We start from the raw sequence: 20550 nt of genomic DNA on the forward strand, positions 1-20550 counted from the left end.
GTATAACATTTTTAATAGGATGTTGAGAAGCGAGCTGGGGAAATGTTAAAATGTCTAGATTTAGAGATTCATGGTTTTATTAATGGTATCTGCAATTTGATATTTTGTACTCCAGAAAATTATTTTGTTGATTGTAACGTATTTGATGGAAAAGTTATGACCAAGGAATAAAATTTTATTGGCACTCATTCATTTAATAAAATTTTATTGAACACTAGTCCTGTGGTGTAGATACACAGACAAATAAAATTCAATTTCTCCTCTTAAGAAACCTGTAGTCTCTGAGTTCTGCAGGAGGCCACACACAAGTGATTAAAATGCAACGTGATGCCTGCTACACAGAAATGTATACAGAGTTCTGTGTTGGGCTGGGAAAGGCCATAAACCTTGATCAGGTGAGGTCGTGGAAGGCTTTACCAAAGAGGCTGCACCCAAGCTGACTACTGTAGAGCAAATACAAGAAGAGGGTAGAAGTGAGGGTGAGATGTTCTAGGTAAGGAGAATAGCAGACAGGTAGAATGTGTGGGGGTAGATTGTTTAGAAGTTTTATAATTAGTTACACATGGCTGGGGCTTGGAGGGTGAGAGAGAAGAGATGAGGGGAATAGAGCATATATTAACAGATGTAACTAAACAGGGAAATAGAGGTCAGATTAAAAGGAGTCTTTTATACCCTGCTAAGGTGTCTGGGCTTCATTCTGTAGGCAGTTTGAGACCATTGACAGATTTTAAGCCAGTGAGTGACATGATCCAATTTACATTTTAGAAATATCCTTCTAATGTTGCATTTTTGAAGAATACCAATGCTTGTCTATTATAATTGGGATTACCACAAATTTAGCAGCTTAAAATAGCACACATTTATCATTTCACAGTTTCTGTGGGTCAGTAGTCCTGTCATGGCTTTGCTTGTTTTTTTGCTTCAGGATCTTATCTGAAAACTGCAATCAAGTTGTTGGCCAGGGTTGAGGTCTAACTTCAAGGCTTGAGGAGGAAAGGATCTACTTCTAAGCCCAGGTAGTTGTTGGCAGCATTTAGTTCTCTGCAGTCTGTGGGTCTTAGGGCTTCAGTTAACTGTTAGCTGTCGGCCAAAGGGTACCCTTAATTCTGTGCCATGTGGCCTTCTTTAAAGGGCAGCTCCTAACATGGCAGCTTGCTTCTTCATTGCCAGAGAGGGAGAGGGTCGTCTAGCAAGATGGGCGTTGCAATCTTATATAACATAATCACATGTATGTAATCATGTGTATGTGGGCACCTTTGCTGTATGTCACACCCATACTGAAGGGGAGGGGATTATGCAAGTAAAGAGTCTGGAAATGCAACTAAACTGGAAAATGAACAAACCTATGTTTCTAATATAAAATATGTTTGAAGCATAGGTTGCTTTCTATTCCACAAAGGACTCTAGTATCCTGCTGTAGCCTTCACTGTACAGTAATAAAAGAAGCCCTAGTGGCACAGTGATTAAGTGCTTGGCTGCAAATGGAAAGGTCAGAGATTTGAACCCACCAGCCACTCTGCAGGAGAAAGATGTGGCAGTCTGCTACCATAAAGATTTGCAGCCTTAGAATCCCTAAGGGGCAGTTCTACTGTGTCTTTTAGGGTTGCTATGAGTATGAGTCAGAACTGACTCGACAACAATGGGTTTGGTTTGATACAGTAATAAAAGTGAAAGGTGTCTAATATTCAAAAGCAACCATTTTTCCAAAAACAAAAAAAGTTTTCTCTGTGGAATTCTTTTAGGTGACCTCATTATTGCATCATCCTTGGCGTCTTCTTAGAGATTTTTTATCTTCAAAGTTGTCCCAGTCCCACTGGTCTATTGGTTCTACTCCTTAATTGTTTCTCTGCAGTAGACTCTCAAAAAACACATTGAATGGAATTGAGTTGTGGAAACAAGGTTGCACTTGAAAGGAGTATTCTTTGGAGGTGGCTTGGTTCTACTGATAGAGATTGTATAACTACTGAGTGGATTCACTATTCAAGAAAGGCTATAAGCAGGACGAGTCTTTGTCCATCTTTCATCTTCACCCTCTAATTCTATAGGAAATAGTGTGGTTTAGGAGTCAGAGCACCTGAAGTTCTAGTTCTGTCATTGATCTTCCCATGATCTTCACCAAGTTATTTACAGTAGTTTCTTTGGGCCTCAATTTCTTCATTTGTTTTTTAGAATCTAATTACTACAGAGTTTCCCAACCTTGGCATTATCGACATTTTGGATTAGATAATGTTTTGTAGTGGAAGACTGCCCTGTGTGTTGTGGGTTTAGCAGCGTTCCTGGCCTCTCCACCCCCAGTTGTGACAACCAAAAATGTCTCCAGGTATTGCGGAATGTTCCCTGGAGGGCAAACTCACCCCCAGCTGAGAGCCGCTGAGTTTTTCTAGGTACTTATAGATCTTTTTAAAGCCAACATTCTGTGATTTTTATGGAAAGTCTGGTTTGAATCTCTATCTTGGATAGTGTGCCTGTGCCTGTGCCTGAAGCCCAGTCATTTAATCAAATGAGATAAAGATGGGAGCCAATTTACTTCCCAGACTAAAGGGTGAAGCTTAAAGGGAGGAGAATTCTAGCTCAATATAAGGACGAATTCATGATAAAAAAAAAAAAAAAATGTATCTTCTTTGCGGATTTACTCTGAGTAATCCATAATTGCCATTACAGTTGGACTCTCAACCTAAACATGTGGAATGACGATAAATGTGTCCATGATTTTTACTTACTAGGCATAGTTATATTTATTTTGGAAATTGGAGCATATAAGAAACTTTGGGCTTTTAGCTGTTATGATTTAATTTAGTTTCCAGTGTTGTTTTACTTCCAGGGTTTAGAAATAGATTTACAATCAGGAAACCAGAGTTTTAGTTCTAGCTGTCCTTGGAGCCATATGAATTCTTTGCAACAGGAAAAGTATATAGAAGAGACAAGGTTTGTTATTCTTTTTTTCCTCCTGTGCAGTTGGTTAAGTGTGTTATATGATATGCATAGACCTGTATTTTAGTTTAGCAGTCCCAAACTTGAAGAATAAAGTAAAAATGTATAGTGTTTTAGGTAATATTTAAACACAAGCTAACCATTCTCAACCAGTATTACTGTAAGCAAATTTATTAAATATCCTTTATTTTTATTTGCTTTTTAAAAGCTAAATGTGTGTTTGTTAAGCTTTTATGTTGTTTACTAAACTTGAATTTATGGTGTGAAATTCACATGTAATTATAAAAACCAATTTTTTTGTTCATCACAAAAACAGTTCAATCTGTAAGCTAATATAACTAAATTCTTCGATTTCTTGATGTATAATGAGAAAAACAATATATGAATTTTCATGTTTTAAACTTTAAATCAGCTAGTCGGTATCTCTGATTGTAATCTTGATGTACTAGTTGAAGGAATATTTTATTCGTTAGAGTTTCTGCTGGGGAAAGCATTGTTTTTTGTTTTTGTTTTTAGTGAGAAATATTTGGGGTGGATGTCATGGATTGAATTGTGTCCCCCCAAAGTATCTGTCAACTTGGCTAGGTCATGATTCCCAGTATTGTATGATTGTCTACCATTTTATCATCTGGTGTGATTTCCTTATGTGTTGTAAATCCTATCACAATGATGTAATAAGATGAATTAGTGGCAGTTATATTGATGAGGGAAACCCTGGTGGCATAGTGGTTAAGTGCTACAGCTGCTAACCAAAGGGTCAGCAGTTCAAATCTGCCAGGCGCTCCTTAGAAACTCTGTGGGGCAGTTCTACTCTGTCCTATAGGGTTGTTATGAGTCGGAATCGACTTGACGGCGCTGGGTTTGGTTTTTTTGTTTTTATATTGATGAGATCTACAAGATTAGATAGTGTCTTAAGCCAATCTCTTTTGAGATATAAAAGAAGCAAGCAGAAACATGGAGACCTCATACCACCATGAAAGCAGTGCCAAGAGCAGAGCATGTCCTTTGGACCTGAGGTTCCTGCGCTTAGAAGTTCCCAGACCAATGGAAGACTGATGACAATGACCTTCCTCCAGAGCCAACAGAGAGAAAAAGCCTTCCTCTGGAGCTGGAGCCCTGAATTTGGACTTCTAACCTACTGGACTGTGAAAAAGTAAACTTCTCTTTGTTAAAGCCATCCAATTATGGTATTTCTGTTATAGCAGCACTAGATGACTAAGACAGTGGCTATGAGTACCCCAGGGCATATTCAGATAGCAAAAGAAAGTTATCAAATTGCCTACTTAATGGATCATGTTAACTATTAACCTCTTGTTTTGTGGTAGTTTAAATATACACAGCTTTGGAAGGAGGTGCCAAGAGTAGAGTTGAACTGTTCTTCCTAATACATAGAAGAGCCTGGAGCTGTGTGCCATATGAGGGAGGGTGGAGTTAACTCCGCCCCCCCCCCCCCCGCCTCCATGGTAGGCCATCCAGAAGAGTACTTTGGAAAGCAGAACTCTCAAAGAGTGATTTTGACTTTGTTTATTGTTGAGTGTTTAGGCACTCTCCCTTCTCTCCCGAAAGAAACCTTTAGTAAAGCCTCTTTTTGTATGAGTACAGTCTTGGAAGGAACCTAAAGAGATGCTGACTGTCTCCATTCTGTGCTCTCTGGTACCAGAAACGAAACGAAACATCTCAATGATTTAGCACCCAGATTGGCACAGGAGTGTTTAAGCCCAGCTCATGTATCTAGTTGTCTGCTATGGTACAGGAGTTGGAATTAAGTTACTGTTTATTGGATACATATAGAATACACTTTGTTAAATGCCTTATTATGTACATTATTTCTTTTTATCCTTATAATACTCTGTGAGGCCTGTCTTCTATAAAAATGAGGAAAGAAAAGCTTAGAGAATCTAAGTAACTTATTCAAGATCACCCAGCTAAGAAGTATAAAGTCATGCAATTTTATTCTTAGCTAAGGCTGTTCTTTGAGAATTGCAGTGTATTTTCTCTTAGCAGCTTAGGAATTCTGAAAATTGGAGGGTTTTTTGTTTGTTTGCTTTGAACTTTGCAGAAGGTAAAACAAAAAAATCACTACATCTTTGTTATTAAACTCAACTTCCAGAGCTTGTTTTCCCCATTTTCTGCCGATGGGTTCCTACTTATCAAGGTGTCTCTTCTTCCTGGAAGGCTTCAGCTACTTCACCACTGCCTAGGCAGAAGTAAAAATTGTGGTATCTTTACTCACGTAGCTGTTCACAGTTACTGACTCTTCAGCACTTGTTTTATTTTTTCCTTCTATTAGAATGCGTTGTTTGATCTTACTGTTTTCATTAAGTTTTTTAATAACAGCTTTATTGAGATAATTTACATACCATACAATTCACTCATCTAAAGTGTACAATGTTGAAAATTTAACAATAAAATTTAAACTATACAATTCAGTGGTTTTTAGTATTTTCACAGAGCTGTGTATCCATCTCCACAATCAATTTTAAAACATTTTCATTACCCCACAAAGGAACTTTATACTCATTAGCAGTCACTACTCATTTCTCCTTAATTCCTACCCCCACCAGCCCTTGGCTACCAATATTTTCCTCTCTATAGATTTGCATGTTCTAGACATTTTATGTAAATGAGATCATACAATATGTGGTTTTTTTGTGCCCTGCTTCTTTCACTGAGCATACTGTTTCATGGCTCATCTGTGTTGTAGCATGTATCAGTACTTCATTTCTTTTTATGAATGAATAATACTCCATTGTATACATATAATACTATATTTTGTTTTTCCATTCATCCGCTGATAGAGTTTTTGTTTCTTTTGACTTCTGGCTATGCTGCTATGAACATTCATGTATAAGTTTTAGCATGAACATATGTGTAAACCTAGAAGCAGAATTTGTTTAACTTTTTGGGAAACTGCCAGACTGCTTTCCAAAGCAGCTCTAATCCTATCAGCAATATATGAGGGTTCCATATCTCTCTACCTCCTTGATAACACTCCTTAATATCTGACTTTTTTAAATTATAGCCATCCTAGTAGGTGCGAACTGTTTTCTCATTGTGGTTTTAATTTACATTTCCCTGAGAGCTCCTCATGGAATTTTAAATTCCTGTAGTTTAGAAAATGGAGACCCTGGGTGGTGTAAATGGTTAAGCACTCGACTACTAGACAAAAGATTGGTGGTTCAAACCCACCCAGGGGTGACTTGGAAGACAGTGCTGGTGATCTGCCTCTGAAAGGTCTCAGCCTTGGAAACCCGACTACTCTGACACACATGGGGCTGCTATGGGTTGAAATTGACTCAACAGGCAACTAATAACAACAGTTCATAAACAGTCTTATCTTACTTACTTCCTAAAATACCCACAGTATTTTGCACATATTAGCTCAGAATAAATGTTAGAATTTATAACCCTATTTTTAAAAATTGCATCAAAGGGGAAAAATTTTTTGCTTCTGTTGAAAATGTGCTTTGTCAATATCACTAGCATTTTACTTTTACCTTAACTCCCAGACTTGTATCTTATAGTGTCACAGTCACACATATGTACTGTTTCATGATCTCTCATTGCTAAGCCATATGACTTGAATAATGTTGATTAAATGAATACATGAAGTTTTGCTCATGTTCATTCTGGATTGTTGGGATTGTCCCTGGGGACAGGTGGGTGTTCTAGTTCTGATATATGCTAATAATCTACACAAAGGTATAAACAGCATTAGAGGCTTTATTTTCAACTAACACATTCAGGAAAAGAAAGACTCACCACTTGAAAACTACTTCCAAAATATAGTATTACTTGTCTGGTTGTTGCATATTGTCCAAACTGGTATCATTTGTTCTTTGAATTCCCTGTATAGGCAGCCCCAGATTTTATTTACCCCTTATCTGAGGAATTCTGTGAAATGTTAGCCTGGTAAATCAAGAGTTCCTCACAGCAGTTAGATATTCTCCATTATAAAACATGCTGAAAATATTTCAAAATGATAGATTAATATTGTTATTAATATTCATAAAAGGATAATTACAGAATAAGTGATTTTTACAAAGGTTTAAAGATGTTAAAGCCTCTTCTAATGTTCAAATATTAAAGGAATTATGTTCAGTTTTGGCACAATGTAAATAAGGCATAAAGCATTTCTTACTGAACAGCCAATCAGCTATAGTCGAGTCAATTCCAACTCATAGCGACTCCATGTGTGTCAGAGTAGAGTGTGATCTATACGGTTTTCGATGGCTGATTTTTCGGAAGTAGATTGTCAGGACTTTCTTTCAAGACATCTCTGGGTGAACTTGAGCCTCCAACCTTTCTGTTAGCAGCCGAGTGAGTTAACTGTTTGCATCACCCAGGGACACCTTTATTTTGCAAAGCACTTAATTATTAGCAAATCTTTATGTACATAAAACCAAGAAACATTTCTGTAGTTGAATTTACTATAAAACATATTTGTCCCAATTCAAATGGAGCACTGTAAAAATTGTTTTTGACAGTGGTTGAAATTTGCTAAAATATAGATTACAATGAGATAATTTGGTGTTGTTTTAGTTATCCATACATAGGGTTTATGATTTTGCTGCTTTGGTACTCTGAGACAGAGCCCAGGTGATGTCATGAATCTGTACACCTTGAATCCTTAGTAGGGTAGCTTCTTGAAAATCAAAACTATTGTCCTATGCTGGTTGGTTTGAACCAACCAGCCCCTCTGTGGGAGAAAGATACGGCAGTTAGCTTATGTAAAGATTTACAGCCTTGGAAATCCTGTGGGGCAGTTCTACTCTGTCCTATAGGGTTGCTATGGGTCGGAATTGACTCCATGGCAATGGGTTTAGTTTTTGGTCAATGGTGGGACCAGGGGGATGGACGTCACAGTGATGAGATCGCAAATAGAAGTGTAAAAGCTTTTGTGGTGATTAAGGCAAAGAAAATAACCTACTTTTTTACTACTGAATGGCCTGTTACATTAATACACACTCCTATAATTGGAACATGATTTTCATAGTGATTTAAAGGACATGGCTTCCAGTTCTTAGCTTCTAAAACTATACCTTTCATCATTCTTAAAAAAATCTCTGTTAATAGAAATGGCGTACACACTTTTTTTCCCTAACACGATAATCTTTTTACATTTAAAAAGTATAAGAAATCATTAAAGTTTAGCTTTTGATTTCTACTTGTCACTCTAATATATATTTCCAAATATTTATATCATTTTGAGTAAGCTCTAACCCCAATGATGCAAAATCTATCAATGACTGAAATTTAGTGTTCAGTTAGATTTGCCTTGAATAATAAGGTTTTGTAAATTCATAAATGTATACCTATATAGTTTCCTGCCATTGTTGAATTTCATAATAATGAGGCGCAATATTTTCTTCTGTTTCTTCTTGTTCTTGGACTTCATAAGCATTATTATGGTCACCATCATCATCATCATCATCATCGTCTTGATCTTGATGTCTTCGGAAAACTTGGGTCTTAAGTTGTATTGTTTGACCATTAGTGCTTCTTTGTTCACCATAATAAATAGTATGCATGTGAGGGAAGCAGAAGAAAATATATGAGCTTATTGGTTCTTTTAGCTTATTTTGGTCTGCACGAATGTATGTTAAATGGTTGTAATGTAGTGGGTTAATAGATGGACACATCACTGTAGCATTGATATCTGAAAAATACAAATTAAAAATTAATCCTGCTGTACTCCATCTAATGTCCTACATGCATTTTATTAAAATGTTATATGGTTGATACAGTTTTATCAATTAAAATACAAGTGGAATTAGATTTAATTTTTTTTTACGTTAATCAAATGTTAAAAATGAAGAAAATAAAAATATAAATGAGTTTTACATCATCAAAATACATATCTGCTTCATTGGCTTTTCTGAGTATTGAAGTAATAAATTCTTAGTAAAACAACCTAAAGAAAAAAATAAAAATCACCTGTAATCCTCCTATTCAGGATATCCATGTTTCTTCATATACTCTCTAGTACTATTTCTCAGTGTTCAAAGTGGTAAAATTTAATAGAAAAGACTCAAATTTTATAGCACATCTTTCTTTTGGGGCCAATTTCTGCCATTTCCCTAGCCAACTTCAGAGCAATGACTTTCAGCAAAGTGTAAAGTATAGATTATTAAAGATCGACTCTTTAAAAGGTAAAACTACCATTCATTCTCTCTTTAACAAATAATAAAATTTTACATACTTTCGATTTCATTATATTCTATGTATAGGTGTTCCAGATTTCTTGGGATGTAGAATGCTTGCTTCAATTTATTGTGTCCGATATTAAGCTCTCTAAGGTTGGAAAGATTAAATATATTGTATGGAATGTCTTGCAATTTGTTGTGTGACATTCTTAGAGTACGAAGTTCTGGAAGTTCCTTGAAATAATTTTCTGGTATAGAAGCAATTGAATTGTTTTCCAAAGACAGATACATAAGTGAAGAAGGTAAATTACGAGGCATTGATTCCAATCTGTTACTACATAGGTTGAGCTGCATTAATTTTTTCATTTTGAAGAGGGTTTTCTCTTTGAACATAGAATCGTGAAGATGATTGTAACAAAGATCAAGCATGGTCAAGTTTATTAACCCATCCATGGCGTTTGTCTGCAGTCTAGAGATTTCATTATAGCCAAGAAGGAGTCTTTCCAAAGATTTAGGAAGAGGAAATGGAAACTCTTCTAAATTGTTATGCTCCAGGTGAAGCTGTAGTAGATTTGAAAACTTAGTGAAGACTCCATGATCAATCTTATGAGATTTAATTTTGTTGTGGCTAAGATTAATTTCTTTAAGATGAGTTGCATTAATGAATGGATGTTCAGTCACAGCTTCAATTTCATTGAACTGAAGGTAGAGCTGCTGAATGTGCATTGGAATATCTGGGATAGTCTTGAGTTTGCGATTATCACAGTACATTGATGAGGGAAAATTAGGCGGACAAAAGCATTCGCTGGCACAGCCTAAAGTACGCTGATGGAAAGGAACTCCATGTTCTACATTTTGATGGAATTGGAATTCTGGTTCATAGACATCGTCTGGCTCTCGATCATAGTCTTCATCCCACTGATGAGTTTCATACTGGCAATATACCTTGACTCCAAAAGAGAAGAAAAGGATGCATACTTGACTTAAAAAGCCCATGGTCTTCTGTTGTCCTGTTGCAAGTAGAAAAGAAATATATTGTGGGAAAAGTGAGTAAAATTCAGAATAATTCTTGCATAAACTGATAGTTTTATAAAATAAACCTATGTCTATATTGAAAGATGTAAAAGTGTCCAGAAAGAATGTGCAAACCAAAAGGAGTGTTTAAGTACCAATGAGGGGATATTTTTAAAAAGTCATTTGTTACATTGAACCAGAGTCCAAAGTTTATGTTCTAGACTTTTTACCAAGTAACCATCTTTAGTTTATCTTGCTTAATAGACTATAGAGTTATGTTTATAGCATGACATCTCTCAGCTACAAAGCCCGTTGCTCTTTCCACTATAGATGCTAGGTATTCTTACTGATTATTTGATCTCTTTAAGGGATCCTGTGAGAAGAGAGCACTGGTGGCACAGTGGTTAAGCACTCAGCTGCTAACCAAAAAATCACCGGTTGGAACCCACCAGCTGCTTCATGGGATAAAGATGTAGCAGTCTGCTTCTGTAAAGATTACAGCCTTGGAAACCCTTTGGGGCAGTTTTTCTCTGTCCTATAGGATCACAACAGTTGGAATCGACTTGATGGCAACGGGTTTATGAGGAGAGAGACTCTGTTATTTTAGCTAGAGAGCTTTTGCCTAGGTAATTTTTTCTTAATATTAAACCAAAAGCTGCCTCCATGTAGCTTCTATTTACTGATTCTTTTGTCTGCCTTTGGGAAGAACATGAAACACTCCCTTCTATGTGATAACTTCGTATACTTAAAAATAGTTACTGTGTTTCCTCTTAGTGTTTTCTGTCCAAGTGTAACTACCCCTTTCAAATTTTCCTCCTATGGAACAGTTGGCAGAATCCAATTATTTTGTCTGACTCTACTTGAATAAAAACCAGTAACCATCCAGTTGATTCTGACTCATGGTGACCCCATGTGTGTCAGAGTAGAACTGTGCTTCATAGGGTTTTCAAAGGGCTGATTTTTTTTTTTTTTTTTGGCAGTAGATTACCAAGCATTTCTTCGAAGGCGCCTCTTAAAAACAAAAACAAAAACCCCACTGCCGTCAAGTCACTTCTGACTCATAGTGACCCTATAGGACAAAGTAGAACTGCTCCCATAGGGTTTCCAAGGATCGACTGGTGGATTCAAACTGCCAGCCTTTTGGTTAGCAGCCTGAGCTCTTAACGGCTATACCCACCAGGGCTCCAACGTGCCTCTAGGTGGGCTCAAACCTCCAACCTTTCGATGCAGCCAAGCGTGTTAACCATTTATACCATACAGGGACTCCTCTACTTGAAAACATACTTCAAATTCCAAACACACACAATATTTACATGCTGTAAAATTTTAGTTTCCAATAGATTATTTTATACATTTTTCTTGCTACCTTCCTAGGTTCCTGCTTTCCATTAGTATTTTTGAGTTCAGTCCTAGATATACAAAGATTAAAATCACACTGCCTCTTCTCCAAGATGTTTAAGTCAAGTGCAAAATCAGAGAGATATGCAATGCAATGCAGTGTAACTGTACTGTATAGAGTAAGATTGTAAAAGAGGGAGTGTCCATCTCAAGAAAGACAGGGAGGGCTTTACAGAAGATGAACACTTGTTTGAGCTGAAATTTGAGGTTGTGGTTGATAGCAGATTATGCGTTGGATGAAGAGCCTGAAAACTTTCATTTCAGTCCTATGACTTGACGGTCAAGTCACTTAACATACTCAACTTTTGTCTCACCAATGAAATGAAATCATCATGACTCACCTCATATGGTTATTGTTGGGATCATAGGAGATATTCATGTAAAAGTGTTGAAAATTGGAAAGTGCTATCCAAATTGAATAAACATATTAAAGAATTTCTTTTATTCTGCCATTCTCATCCAGGACTCTGTGATAGAATTAAACTCTAAAGCCCTAATGCGTCATTAAAACCAGTTGCCCTTGAGCTGATTCCGTTTCATAGTGACCCTATGGATCATTGAATGTAATGAAATAACTTATCTCCTATTCATCTAGTTATTTTTCATCATTGGAATAATTGAGAAAATAGTTATTTAAATCATTTTCTCTGGCAGAACCTCATTTAGGAAAAGCTGCTCTAGACCCTAACATCTCAGTCTCTTCTTTATTTTCTTGTCAGAAACTTACAAAATTATAGAATGTAGTTAATTTGGTTTAGTAGTTAAGTAGAGTCAGAGACCCATTATCTCTTTTCCCTCAATGACATTGTCCTCTAGTCCACCTAACCATCACACCCATGCACCCACATCCCGGACCTTGTCATTACTGGAAACTGCAACCCGTTCATACTCTCAGTTTTGAGCATCCTGCACTCTGACCTGCCTTGCTTTCTTTTTCCCAAGAAAATGAAATCAAACAATCAAAAGAAAATTAGGCAAGTCCCCAACCCTACAGCTCCCCACAGGTCTGCATTTGAGCCCTTTTACTCTGCCTTCCGTTTATTATTTTGGGTGAAGTTTCTGTTCTCCTGCCATCACAGTTGCCCACCAGGTCCCATTTTTTCTTGCCCACTCAAAGACGATGGTCCTCTGAGTCTTGCATTGTCTATTTTTCCTTCTCTGCTCGATCATTCTCAGGAGCATATAAACATACTGTAATTTTCTCCACTGTTTTTTAAAATTTCCCGGAGTCCACAACCTCCTCTAGCTACCAACTGTCTTTCTGCTTCTTTTCATTTGCAAAACTCCTCAAAATAACTTTTTAATTTCCTTCTCTACAATTCCTCCTCTCTTGGACCCACTTTAGTCAAGCTTTGCACTTTACCAAAACTGCACTTGTCAGGATTACCAGTGACCTCCACATTGCTAAAGCTGATGGCCAATTTTGGTCCCTGTTCCATTTCACGTATCCGCTGCATTTGACACAGTTGATGGTGCCTTCTTTTAAATACTTCATTTAACCTCTAGGACACAGTATTTTCCTCTTCCTCGCTGGACATTCTTTCTCTGTCTTCTTTGCTGGATCTTCCTCAACTCCCTGAATTCCTGATATTGGAATGTCCTTGGACCTTTTCTCTTCCATGCTCTCCCTTGGTGATCCCATCCAGTTTCCGGGCATTAAATGCCACATAAATGCTAATGCGTTCCAAATCTGTATTTCTGGACCAGTTCTCTCTCCTGAACACGTACCCAACTGTATACTTGATGATCTGCACTAAAATGTCTAATTGTTATCTCAGACTTACTGCGACCAAAGCCAACATTTCCCCTCAGTCTTTCGCATCTTGGTAAATGATAACCTCATCTTTCCTCAAACCAAAAACATTAAGAGTCATACTTGATACTTCTGTGTGTGTGTGTGATATTGTGCATCAATCTAACAGAAAATCCTACTGGATCTATGTTCAAAATACATCTATAATCAATCTGGTTCAAAGCTACCATCTTTACTCACTTGTGTTATTACTTATACCCTTGCCTACTTACAGTATATTCTCAACACAGTGATCTTTTAAAAATGTTAGAACATGTTGATTTTCTATTAAAAATCCTCAGGCAACTTCCATTCTTATTGAGAATAAAAGCTGAAGTCCTTACAGTGACCTCCCGGGTCCATGGCTCACCCCTATAGGAGTGAACATATCCTGGTCATTTCCCCGTTCCTTCAGCCCCAGATCCCTCTTCCTTATTGCTTGAACAAGAAATGCCAAGTATGTTCCCTACTTAGGGTATTTCCACTTAATGTTTTCTCTGCCTAGATGACTTGTTCTCTCCCTTCCTTCGGCTCTTTGTTCCCATGTTACCTTCTCAGTGAGGGCTTCCCTGTAACCACCCTATTTATAATTGCGCACAATTCCATCCTACGAGCCTGCCCTGTCATCTTCCCAGTCTTATTTTTCTTCATGGCACACATCACCATCTGACCTATTATATATTTTGCTGATGTATTTATTTTTTATTTTCCCCCATCTTCACTCCCCACTATTTGAACAAAAATTGTTGTCTGTTTTGTTTAGGTATTTAACAGTTCTTTTGGAAACGCTGGTGGCGTAGTGGTTAAGAGCTATGGCTGCTAATCAAAAGGTCAGCCGTTTGAATCCACCAGGCACTCCTTGGAAACTCTATGGGACAGTTCTACTCTGTCCTGCAGGGTCGCTATGAGTCGGAATTGACTTGATGGCACTGTTTTTTTTTTTTTTTTTTTTTAAATATATTACTTCCATTGTTCCATCGTATCCATGAGATTTATGGAGAACATGGCATTTGAACTATTGGGGTTTTTATAGAGGAAGATGGCGAAGATGATTTTCCAGATGGAAGAAATGAGCAAAAACATGGAAGCAACAAAGGGTGAGGTGTTTGGGAAATGGTGACTGACTGTTGGATAAGCAAAATAAGGCTATTAAAGTCAATCCAGACCAGAATGTAGAGGGCCTGAATTCTGACCGAAGGAATTTATATTCTGGCAATGCACACCTCATTTAATATGTTTGAGCTATGTACTTCTATCATCCTTAATATATACACAATTTGTAGCCCTGATGTTCACCCTGCTTTATGCATGCATGGAACAGAAGAGAGTCTTGGGAGGAGGTAGAGTTAAAGAAGTGGGATTTCAACTCGAAGGGCAATATTCAGAATGAAGCCTGTGCTTCTCTATGTTGTGAGTGTACTGGGTGACCCAGACACTGGGGCTCACTTCCAGTGGGTCTAATTGGGAGTGCTCTTTTACTTGGTGTAGTTATTGACCTGAAACTAGATAATGCATGGGAACATACTTAGTAAATCACTTTATACCAATTAGTAGTTATCTAGTTAGTTTGTTTGTATCACTTCAATTAATATTTTCTAGAGTTGTTTCCAAGGGTGAGGCACTATGTTAAATTTGGTGGGGAATACAGAAGTGAAGAAGACTTGGTCCCCTTGTTAAAGAGCATGCAGTTTAGTGGAGGAGAGAGATACAGCAAAACAAACAATGTAAGGCAGTGTTTTGCAAGGCCAGTAGCTTAACCCTGCTTAGGAGAGACAGGGAAGTCTTCGGTAGACATCATTTGACCCAGACTTTTGGAGGTAAGCAAGAATGGGTGTAAAGCATCCTATATGTTTTACTCACTAGTTTTATAATATTTTATGTATTAATTCAATACCATTGTATTACTTATAGCAGTTTTTAAAGTACTTGCCATATTTCATTTTAGTCTCAATATAGCCGTTGGAGTTGGGTTTCTTTTAAGAACTGGCAGATCCCTAAGGTAGATCGTGCTTACAGAACCATGAAGTAGAATCAGAGAGGCAAAGACGTGCAGCTATAGTATGTTCAGGCCACGTGTGCACTTTGAAAAGAGCATAGCTTGTGAAAACTCAATCTGAATTTCATCATTGTGTTAAAAACATTCGAAATCATCAATTAGTAACCTTACTGTAGAGAATTAAAGTCATGACTATATTGTTCAACAATTATGAGGCAATCAGTGTTAGAGAAAAGGAGACCTGGATGATACTTTTCGTACTGTACTTAATCGCATAAGTTTGATTTGGAATCAGGGCCTCTGAAAATAAAGGGATTCTTAATGTTGTCTCCTTTTGGTCTTGTTGAGCACTTAAGAAGAAAGACTTCCCTAGAATAGCAATTTCTTTTCTAAATCTGAACTCATCTGAGACATTGTCTTCATCCATTAAGATTCTTAACCCCTGTAGCTCAACCTCGCCCTACTCCCTTTTTGATAAGTGCAGTTTTCTGATCAGAAATCCATTTCATAACTCACTGTCAATCATCCCATTCCCTGACCACTAATTTCTTGACAGAATCTAGTAGAATGCGTGGTGTGTAAGTGCTCAAAAGATTTGTTGAGTGACTGATGAAATTGAAAAGCGATGGATTATATTTTGTTAGGCATGCTTATCTCTGCTAACGTTGATTATTTCTAGGCATTTATTTTGCCACAGTGCTATCTTTGAGTGAACATAACTAAAAAAAGTCCTAGAGAAATTAGCTATCCTCTTTTCTATTTCACATCTATCACAATATAGTGTATTCTTCACTTTCCCTATTATATTGTCTAATAGAAAAAATACCAAACAAATGTAAAAAAGAAACTTAAAGCAAATTAAAATACATGTTACCAGTATTTTTAATTATGCATTAATGTGAATTTTTCATATTATAGTTATAAAAGCTTCTGTCATACCATTTCTCTTACTTGGAGAAAAAGCACTCATACTTTCATCAAGAAAAGTTCTAACTGAAATTATTACTGAAAATACGGTAGAATTTAGTTTTTTTCTGGAAAGTTTAAAGTAATCAGAAAGCCTTACAGCATTTTATTACTTAAAGACTTAATTGTTTTATTGGTATATCATAGAAACTAGTTTTTTTTTTTTTTAGTATATAAAAAACCAAGTATTAGTATATTATTCAGAATTTTTCCCAAAGCAATTTAAAATTTAACTCTGTAAAATCAGTGCACACCACTATTATTACAAGGCCCAAGGAAGTTAGACTGTTTGTGCTAATAAAAATACGGAAGTCCCCAAAACATTTTTAGCCATAGTGCAGTGAAACCTTAATTAACCGAAACCCTAGTACCTAGATCCTTCAGTAGACTAGATTGAGCACTCATATCTTCTCCTTGAGAAAAGAGACAAATGAAAACAAAAACATGCTAATACAGGGATCTACTCAGTAGAAAAAGTTTGAGAAATTTTTGAAGGAAATTTGTACAAATGCTCATCTTCTGTACAACCAGAATCATTAGCATTGCTCAGACATATGGCTATAAAGTATTTGCTGTTTTTTTCTCATTTAAAAGTGAGATAGACAAGCAGAGAGAGAGAATTGATTCAGATTGAGATCAATTTCTGTAATCTGAGCATTTTCCTTTCATTCAAAGTAAAAAATAGAAACAAAGATTTTTCATTGGGTAAATTTGAAGTAAATTAGAAAATTAAATTTACTTCCTTCCCTGAACATTTTGGCTAAACAAAATTTTAGTGTAGCCTGTAGCAGATTTTCCTCCCAAATTGTGCTTTCATGATAGTTGCAATCTATTTATAATATTAAACAAATCAAGCAAACTTTTTTATTTTTAACAGTAGGAATAGTTTTTTAAAAATTGAAAATTATTTCATTTTCATACCTGTTGAATTTGCTCTAGTTTTCAGGATTTGATGAATTTGGAATCCATTAAATGAATCAGAAATTCCTAAATTCTTAACTGGGTCTCTTAAAAATCCACAGTAACTGTGTGTCCAGACAGGACTGTCCCTTGAATTACTCTACCCAGTTAAGCAAATATAATCTGCTTGAAAAACACTTGGGTTGACTTAAAATTATGCATTTCTTTTTATTACACAAAACTTTGTGGATTCAAATTAAAACGTTTGTATTTTTTGATCAGACTTACGTGGCTTACTTCTTTCTTTCTCCCCTTAATTTTGGTTTGAGGTGTGGCAAGAATTTCCTCTAATATGAAAGGCAAACAGAATGAAATGAAACAGCATGCCCTGATTACTGTTGTTATTTTCATTTTCATGCCAAAGAACTCTTCAAATTAAGGTCTACTGTAGCTTGGAACTTAGTGTCTTAGCAGTTTAAGGTGGAACTTGAGAGTTGTTTTGAGCCACTTGGTTCTCAAGACACCTTGTGTGCACACTGATGCTACTGTTTATTAAGACTAGCATTCACGATTAGAAACGTAGCGTTACACATTTAGTTTGTTTTGAAAATGAAATAGATTGTCATTGGTTATACAGATGGAATATATACCTTTTCCAGACAGACTTACACTTTCTTTTTTGCTATCCCTTTTCTCGCCTTTTTCCCCAGTATACCCACTAGAATGGCTCTGAGAAACCTTTGAAAAATCGAGATTAATCCCTTGGTTATGGAAATCAGTGTCTTGTTCTAAGAAGGGATCTCTTTGATTTGCCTGGTTTTGATCCCTGGGCGGTATAATCAGTTTGTGCTCAGCTACTTATCTAAAGGTTGGCAGTATGAACCCACCCAGTTACATTGTGGAAGAAAGGCCTGGTGATTTAGCTTAAAGATTATAGCCAAGAAAACTCTATGCGGCAGCTATACCCTATACTTCAACACTCGGGGTTGCTATGAGTCAAAATCAACTTAACAACAACGGATTTTTTTTTTTTTTTTTTTTGAGTACTACATAAAATAGTTTTATAGTGTTGAATAAAATAGAGGCTTCTGTTGACCAATCATTATTGCCTTTATTTTGTGGATGTAGAAAATTTCCTCATTTCCTTGAGCTATCTTTCCTGAAGAATAATAGTTAACTGCTTAAATGCTAAATTTTTACACTAAAGTTTTCATACTTGAAACAGAATTAATCTGTGTGTCTTGGCACTAGACTTTTAGTTCATTCTTTGGCAGATTATTTCAAGCCTTTGCATACCAATAAGGTAAATTCTAGAGTTCTTTTTTGTTTCTTCAAAATAATGTTTTACATTAAGTTTTTACAAAGAGCTCACAAGATGTATTTTGTAATACTTCAGATTTTAAAAAAGTACAGAGAGAGTGGGTCAAGGGATACATTGACAACATTTTTAAAAAATGTAGTCTATTATTTAAAACATTGGTATGCAAAACGTGGCAAGCCACATTTGGGCCAGGATTTCATCTTGTTACTAATCTTTTCCATATGTTTCCTGTTAGTTTCTTTGTTTTTAAACCCCAGGCTGCTACACTAAGGAAAAGGCAGCAAATCTGTGTACTTATTCCAGAAATTATTTTACATTTCCTTATAGTTCTTTTGGAAGATTAGTTTAAAACCAACAGCTTGTAACTAAAAATGCACAAACAGCAGAAGATAAACTAGATAACTGGCACCTCCTAAAAATTTAATACTTATGCTCATGAAAAGACTTTACCAAAGACTAAAAAGAGAGCCTAGAGACAGGGAAAATATTTTAGGCAATGACATATCTGACAAGGGTCCAATCTCTAAAATATATAGAAAACTTCAGCACTTCAACAACAAAAAGACAAACAATCCAATCAAAAAATGGGCAAAGGACATGGACACATCACCAAAGAAGACACTGAGGTGGCTAACAAACACATGAAGAGACACTCACGATCATTAAACATTAAAGAGATGCAAATCTAAACTGCAATGAGACACTATCTCATCCCTACAAAAATGGCACTGATCCAAAAGACATAAAACAACAAATGCTGGAGAGGTTGTGGGGAGGTTGGAACCCTTATACACCACTGGTGGGATTGTTAAATGGTATGACCGCTACGAAAAACAGTGTGGTGCTTCCTCAAAAAGCCTGAAATAGAAATACCATGTGACCCAACAATCCCACTCCTAGGCATCTATCCTAGAGAAATAACAGCAGTGACATACACATATGCACACCCATGTTCATTGCAGCATTATTCACAACAGTAAAAAGATGGAAACAACCTAAGTGTCCATCAGTGAATGAATGGATAGACAAAACATGGTACATAAATACAATGGAATAGTATGTAATGATTAAGAATAATGATGAGTCCATGAAACGTAACATGGAAGAATCTGAAGGACATTATGCTGAGTGAAATAAGTCAGTCACAAAAGGACAAATATTGTGTGATACCAGTTTTATAAAAAGTCAAGAACAGATTTCCACACAGAAAGCAACATTCTTTGATGGTTACCAGGGATGGGAGAAGTAGGGTGGGAGAATCACTTGCTAGATAGTAGTTGTTGTTGTTAGGTGCCATTGAGTCAGTTCCATCTCATAGTGACCCTATGTGTAACAGAATGAAACACTGCCCCATGCTGTCTACTAGACAGTAGATGGGTATTAATTCTGGTGAAGGGAAAGGCAATATACAATAAGGGGGAGTTTAAGCACAACATGATCAAAGTAACTGAAGACACTGAGAGGTACGTAAGAATAAAGGACAATTACGTTAATTCTATAACATGTACAATTCTGCAACAACAGTAATAGCAATCAAAAATTTGTGAGTGGATACATAGGTAAATATGTATGCGATATAGGTGTTAGAGGGCAAATGGGAATACATACATGTGCGTATATAGGTATGGTTGTGAATATTTGTAGGTACATATTTGTATGTTATATATATATATATATATAAGAGTACATAGTGGGTACAGTTATGGAAACTTCTTAGATATATCCAAACACCTTGTGGGACTGAGTTACTGGGCTTGAAGTCTAAGGACCATAGTCTTGGTGAACATCTAGGTCAATTGACATAATTCATAAAGATAATGTGCTACATCCTAGTTTGGTGAGTAGTGTCTAGGTCTTAAAAGCATGTGAGCAGCCAGTTAAGATACAACTATTGGTCTCTTCCAGTTTAGAGCAAAGGAGAGTGAAGGAAACCAAAGACTCAAGGAAGCAATTTGCCCACAGGACTAATGGCCCACACAAACTACAGCCTTCTCTAGTCTGAGACTAGAAGAACTAGATGGTGCCCGGCTACCATTACCAACTATTCTAACTGAGGATATAATAGAAAGTCCTGGATAAAATGGCA

General features: G+C 36.5%; 2 protein-coding genes across 4 annotated transcripts in view; one reads left to right on the plus strand and one right to left on the minus strand.

The window, feature by feature from the left end:
• CENPP (centromere protein P) overlaps positions 1 to 20550 on the plus strand; it is a 381210-nt gene that overhangs the window by 134452 nt on the left and 226208 nt on the right. The window lies entirely within an intron of this gene.
• Positions 5213 to 17561, minus strand: OMD (osteomodulin). 2 transcript variants are annotated; one of them, XM_049896121.1, is made up of 3 exons: positions 17432 to 17561; positions 9134 to 10087; positions 5213 to 8590 (listed from the first exon to the last, which is right to left on the minus strand). In XM_049896121.1, the coding sequence occupies exons 2-3, from the start codon at positions 10071 to 10073 to the stop codon at positions 8247 to 8249; spliced, it is 1284 nt and encodes a 427-aa protein (XP_049752078.1). In that variant the 5' UTR covers positions 10074 to 10087; positions 17432 to 17561; the 3' UTR covers positions 5213 to 8246. The 2 variants fall into 2 exon arrangements, with proteins under 2 accessions (XP_049752078.1, XP_049752079.1); XM_049896122.1 differs by lacking the exon at positions 17432 to 17561 and adding an exon at positions 17165 to 17421.

Source organism: Elephas maximus, chromosome 9 (genome assembly GCF_024166365.1).
Source record: "Elephas maximus indicus isolate mEleMax1 chromosome 9, mEleMax1 primary haplotype, whole genome shotgun sequence".
In the NCBI taxonomy this organism is placed as follows: domain Eukaryota; kingdom Metazoa; phylum Chordata; class Mammalia; order Proboscidea; family Elephantidae; genus Elephas; species Elephas maximus.

Excerpts from the sequence above, each read along its gene's own strand:
- OMD (XM_049896121.1), bottom strand. The coding sequence starts at position 10,073 with ATGGGCTTTTTAAGTCAAGTATGCATCCTTTTCTTCTCTTTTGGAGTC. Across the intron at positions 8,591-9,133 it reads AGAATATAATGAAATCGAAA|ATATCAATGCTACAGTGATG; the intron begins GTATGTAAAATT and ends TGTATTTTTCAG.